The sequence below is a fragment of the Monoraphidium neglectum genome (genome assembly GCF_000611645.1).
Source record: "Monoraphidium neglectum strain SAG 48.87 unplaced genomic scaffold scaffold03712, whole genome shotgun sequence".
Classification (NCBI taxonomy): Eukaryota; Viridiplantae; Chlorophyta; class Chlorophyceae; order Sphaeropleales; family Selenastraceae; genus Monoraphidium; species Monoraphidium neglectum.
This window is the reverse complement of record NW_014009917.1, coordinates 1-5,801: the sequence shown is the minus strand read 5'-3', so window position 1 is coordinate 5,801 and position 5,801 is coordinate 1. Positions and strand designations below refer to the sequence as shown.

Genomic DNA, 5,801 nt, shown 5'->3' with positions numbered 1-5,801 from the left:
GGGTGGCGTGGTGGCAGTGGCCGGGCGGTCGCCGTGTCTGAGGGGGGGATCGCATGTGAGAGTGCTGGGTGGGCGGGGCGAGAGGGGCGTCGGTGAGCCTGGGCGTGGCCAACCGGGCTGGTACAGAACAGGCCACGCAGCATGCTTCTGCTCACCAAGGCGTGGCAGTGGTTGTCCTGTCTAGGCATGGGTACGTCACAAAATAAATCCTTCATGTACAGTGTCAATGCACGCACAGCGCCATAGCCACCTGGCCCATCGTTCCATGCTTCAAGGTCGCTCCTCCGCCCGACCATCCCTGCGTTCATCCCCCTCGGCTGCAGGAGCTGTGTGCGCGCTGCCTGAAGCACAACAAGTCGTGCGCGCGCGCGTGGGAGCTCAATGGGTCCATTGCAGAGCGGGAGCAGGCGTACGCGGACGCCGCCACAAACTACGAGGCGGCGTGGCGGCTCACGGGGCGGTGGGTCTGCCCGCAGCGCGCGCGTGCCTAGGGGGCGAGGGCGGGTCGGTGCGTGGGGGGCAAGCCAGCACCGCCCCACGCACCCCACCCATAACCCCTGACAGCCACCCTTACTCAACTCACCCACCTCAGTGCACGCAACACTCAGCAGTACAATCGTTTCTTTGGTCTGGAGCGCCACAACCATTTACTCCTATCCCGCCCAGTCACCAACCCACCTAACCACCCACCCACCCACCCAACCAACCAACCAACCACCTGCGCACCAGCTCCGACCCCGCTGTGGGCTACAAGCTGGCCTTCAACTACCTCAAGGCCGGCCGCCTGGTGGACGCCATCGTCGCGGCCCAGGGCGTGCTCAAGGCTGACCCCTCATACCCCAAGATCAGGAAGGACGTCCTGGAGAAGGCGCGGGCGGGCCTGAGGCCGTGAGGCGGGCTGTGATCATCGTGGTCAAAGCACGGCGGGTGCCGGCGGCGCGTGCAGCGCGATGGGGCAGCTGCTGGGCGGCGCAACGCTGGTCGAGTCTGCCAAGCGGTCTGGCTGCGGATGTAGGACCTGCTGGCTGGGGGGGGGGGGGGGAATGCGGACTCGGACTTGGCGACGCTGCTGGGGAGTTGGCTAGGTGTTGTGGGGGGCAACTGCTGTGGAAGGGGGCTGCAATATCAGGGACTGGCGCCGGGCAGCGGCAACAGCATCAAGGATGGGGTTCTGGTACTGCTGATTTCAAGCGCACCTTGCAACCGCCGCTTGCTGTTGCTGTGCTATTTTTTGGCCGATGCGCTGTGATCTGAAGTATGGTAGGCGCTCCCAGACTACGGCATGCTTGCAGCATCACCCTCAGCATCGTGACAATTGTTGTACAGTACTTGCGCAAGAAGCGCAGTCAACAACAAAGTGTTGGTGAAGACGAATTCAACTGTAAGGGAAGTATCGGAGACACTTCAAACGGGTCAAGGTCGGTCATGTCATATCAAGGGCAAGTCAACAGGCAGTCAACCATGCCAACGTCCAGGGAGGGCAGGGCATTCGCGTTGCTGAGCATTTGATCAACCTAGACCTAAGGCACACAGCAACTCCTGAGTGAGGCAGACCAATGTTTGGCGCGACTCAGTCAATACAATCCAACAAATTGGCGGTGATCCCAGGGTTGAGCAGGTTTCTTTAAAGAAGCGCCTCGCCGGTCGAGTGCCAGGGCCCAGACAGTGTGCCGAAGCTGCGACACATTGTGGCGGGTTGATGAGCCAGCCAGCCAGGCGCGGGCCAGATTCAGGCTTTTGCGCCGCGCGCCTACCCAAGGCAGTCGTGCCGGCGGACCAGCACTTGCTTGGTCGTTGGCTGGGCATAATCAATGAGCAGGGCGAGGCAGCTCGCACGACGAGCAATATTGTAGAAAAGCAAAACACCTCGAGGTCAACTGTCTTTCAAGCTCATGACTGCCGACAGATAGACGTCGTGCTGAAGTGCCACCTGGAACACAGCAACGTAAGGCAGCCTCAACGTCGGCATGCCGTGGCGCCATGCGCGGCGGCCCGCTCTCCTTCACCCCCGCCATATCCTCCCGACTGGCGCCCTCGGACGCCGGCCCCCCGCAGTTGAGCTGGGATCCGGATTGAGCAGAATTGCCTCCGAAGCCGTCCCAATCCGCGGGGAGCCAGGCCTTAGGTGCACCCTTGCGCCGCTGTCAACAGGCCCCTTGCTCTTGCCGGCGCCGGGGCTGGACACACCTGGAGAGAGGGCGGCAGCCATGGGGCTGGCGGGGCTGCTGGTGACGCGGGGGCGCGCCAACAGCGCGACGGGGCTGGTCGCGCCGCTGCTGCTGATTGGTTTAGCGATGCACGTGGCGCGGGGGCTGGGCTTGCCGCCAAAGCTGGCCCGCAAAGCGGCGTCCAAGCCGGCCGCGCCGCCGCGAATGGCGCGCCCCGCGCTGCCTGCAGGGCTCGCGGCCGCGGCGCCGCTGCTGTTGGCGATGCTCGTGCGAGGGCTGGCGCTGCGCGACAAGCGGCCGGCCGTGCTGGTGGGACTGCGGATGATGATGGGGCTAGCTGAAGCCTCGACTGGCAGGCGAGCCGCGCGCCCCGGTGCCTCCAGCTGGCGCGCGATTGGCGACCTGGGGGGCACACCTGCTGAAGGCGCTGCCTGCGGGGAGGCTGGCAGCTGGAGCGGCTTCGGCCGCAGCTGCTGCTGCCTGAACAGCGCCAGCCGCTCGCGCCTGTCCCTGCCCAGCTGCTGCTGTGGCTGCTGCTGCTGCTGCTGCTCCTGCTGCTGCTCCTGCCACCGCTGCTGCTGCTGCTGCTGCTGCTGCTGCTGCTGCTGCGTCGGCGGCGGCGGCGGCTGCGACACAGCCACGTTATCATCCCCCTCCTGCGGTGACTGCGCCTCATTCTGACTCCCGTCCTGTGCCTTCTGGGCACCGCGCATGCCGTCGCACCGCCGTCCTCCAGAGTCGCTCAAGCGTCCCCCCGCTTCCGACCCCTCTCGCATCGGCGCCTGCAGCCGCCGCTCGGACGGCTGCAGCAGCAGCTGCTCAGATCTGTCAGAGGGTATCAGCTCCAAAGGCAGGCGCCCGCTGCTCAGGCAGTCCGAGAATTCACGCAGGCATGTCAGCGCAGGCTCCCCGTGCAATTCGCGCCCCAACGTATGCCCACCGTCTGCGGCTTTGATCCCTGATTCCCGCCCGAAAGCTGACAGCAGCCCATGGTAGGCAGGCGGCTTTTGGGGCGGCTGCGCGGGCGCCTCCGGCTCCGCATGCTGCTCGTGCGCAGCCGGCGCCGCGGATTGCTGTGCATGCGCCGCGGGCAATGGAGGCGCGTGCGCCGCCGCAGCCCCTGGCAGCTGCGCCCACGCCGCCAGCAGGTCTGGCTGCGCGCACGCCGCCAGCGCTGCGTCCGGCGTTTCGGTCTGCTGGCCGCATGCGACCGGCGGCTCCTCCTGTGTCATGCGCGCTGCTGGCTGCTCCCCGCCGGCGGCATACGTCTGCTTGCATGCTGACGCATGCGCCTGCTGCTCCCACCCCTGCTGCGTGTCTAACCCACGCTCCTTCTGCTGCTGCTCCTGCTGCTGCTCCTGTTGCTGTCGCTGCTGCTGGTTGTGCTGGTGCTGGTGGTTCTGCAGCTCCTGCTCCTGTTGCTCCTCCTCCTGCTGCTGCTGCTGCTGCTGCTGCTGCTGCTGCTGCACCCTGATTGAGCTTGGCCCTAACGCCAATGTGGCCGCGACCAGCTGCTGCTGCACCGCCGCCAGCTCCCTCCAATCCGCCGTACGCCCCACCAACATCCCATGGGCCGCCAGCAGCTCTGCCTGCCACTCGCACGCGGCGAGGAACGCCTCACATGCCTGCCGCTCCGCGGCCTGCTTGGCAAGCACCTGCCGGTCATCCTGTGCCTGCTGCTGCTGCTGCTGCTGCTGCCCATCCTCCTGCTGCTGCTCATGCTCCTTCTGCTGCTGCTGCTGCTGCTGTAAAGGCGGCAGCTGCATCAGCTCGACCGTGTGTGCCTCTTGCTGCTGCTCAATTGTCGCCGGCGTCAGCTTGGCGCCGTTCTGCTGGGCAGACTCCACTCCTAGCTGCTGCTGGCACACCAGACGGCCAGCCTCGCTCTTTCCCCAACCTGCCATGCCGGACTCGTCACCCTCCAGCACGGCAACTGCAGCGCCGTTTTCCTCGCCCTGCGGCTCAGCGGCCAGCGCCACCGCTTCGCTGCTTGCCTGCTGCACGGCCTGTTTGGCTGCCTGCTGTGGTGCTTGCTGGCCTGCAGCCTCGGCTATCTGCCTGGCTGCCTGCCCGGCATACTCCAAGGCGCTCTCCTGTGCCGCAGCCTCGCACTCCCTCGGCTCGACTGTCTGCTGGAATTCAGGCAACCCAGGCTGCATGGCTGCCAGCTCAGCTGTCACGTCTGCTGCCTCCGTGACGGTCAGTAACGGAGCGTGCTGCGCCGCAGCCTGGCCGGCGACCTTAGCCGTCACCCTTGCTGCCTGCTCAGCTGCCTCATTAGCTCCTGCCTGCTCGGCAGCTGCCTCAGCACCCTGCCAAGCTGCACACTCCTGCGCATCTTCTTCCTCATTGTCCAATGCTCGCGTCTCATGAGCACATATCATGTGCTGCCCGCCTGCCCCTGCCGCCTGCATGCATTCCGCCACCTGCTCACAAGGCGACTGCGCACGCGGCGCTGCCGCGGCCGACCGCCCATCTTCATGCACGGGCAGACCCAGCGGCAGCAAGGTGCATTGCTGGGTCTGCTCTTCCTCCTGCTCGCAAGCCTCCTCAGGCCGGTCAGTATCACGAGGACTGATGGCCTCTTGCAACGCCAGGGCGATCCGCACGGCCACATTGCTGGGTGCCTGTGCGAGCGCGCATTCCTGCTGCTGCTGCTGCTGCTGTCCTGAGCTGATATCCAGCCATTCCTGCTGCTGTTGCTGCTGCTGCTGCTGCTGCTGCTGCTGCTGCTGCTGCGCGCAGAGCTGATTCTTGGCCTCTTCCGGTCCAACTTCCTTCTGCTCCTCCCGTTCCTTCTGCTCCTCCCGCTCCTCCTCCTCCTCCCTCTCCTCCGCCTCGTCCTCCATTTCCTCTTCAATTGCTGCCGATGGCAAGTCACACGCCTCCTCGGGCCCAGCACCATCAGACGTGCCATCATACACATCGTCCTCCTCGTCCGCTGCCCCCGCCGCGCCGCCTGCGCTGCAGCCGCCGCCCGCCGGCTTCGGCGCTGCCAATTCGAGGGCGAGGAGCTCAGCTCTGACCCAGGCGCGCGCCTCGCGGGCGCGGAGGACGTCAGCCGCGCCCAAATGCTCCAGCAGCAGTGCCTCGAACCTGCAGGCGCGTTGGAACAGAAGGACGGCGCAGTTCATTTCGTTGGAGGCTGCAGCACTGGGTGTTCTTTGTGAGCACCAGGCAATATCCTAGTGGTGACACTGGTGACACTGGTGACACTGGTGACACTGGTGACACGCGAGCACTGAGCACCGCCCCTAGGCTGGCTGTATAACGGCTGCAGCGATCCAGAGCGCCGCTGCACCAGGCCATCAAAGAGGATCGGTGCTGCAAGCGGCCTGTCATCGGGCGCCCCAGTCAAAAGCGCATGCAGTACTCCCATCTCATGTCAAGCACAGTACGTAGAAGCCTTCCCCAAGCACACCCGTCATCAGTTCAATATTGCAAAGCCAAGCAAGTTTTCAACTCAACCCACTTCTGTTTCACAGGCATGAGGCCCATGTGGCCCGTGGGGAAGGCCACCACCCGCGCATCCAGAGCTGCGCCGAGCTCGTGCTGCATGCGGGGCGGGATGAGGCTGTCGTGGTCACACACCTGGGTTTGGGGGCAAGGGAAGGGGGGGCCGCGGAGCATGTG

General features: G+C 65.4%; 2 protein-coding genes across 2 annotated transcripts; one reads left to right on the top strand and one right to left on the bottom strand.

Annotated features, from left to right (window-relative positions):
• Positions 1–213: 213 nt before the first annotated feature.
• MNEG_13246 (Tetratricopeptide repeat protein 21B) lies at positions 214–892 on the top strand (the record flags this gene model as incomplete). The annotated part of the gene is made up of 3 exons (XM_014038283.1): positions 214–222; positions 324–460; positions 730–892. The coding sequence occupies 3 exons, from the start codon at positions 214–216 to the stop codon at positions 890–892; spliced, it is 309 nt and encodes a 102-aa protein (XP_013893737.1).
• Positions 893–2,002: 1,110 nt separating this feature from the next.
• On the bottom strand, positions 2,003–5,264 carry MNEG_13245 (hypothetical protein; the record flags this gene model as incomplete). Its single annotated transcript, XM_014038282.1, has 1 exon — positions 2,003–5,264. A coding segment is annotated over one exon (3,262 nt), but the record flags the coding sequence as incomplete, so codon positions are not given.
• Between the last annotated feature and the right edge of the window lie 537 nt (positions 5,265–5,801).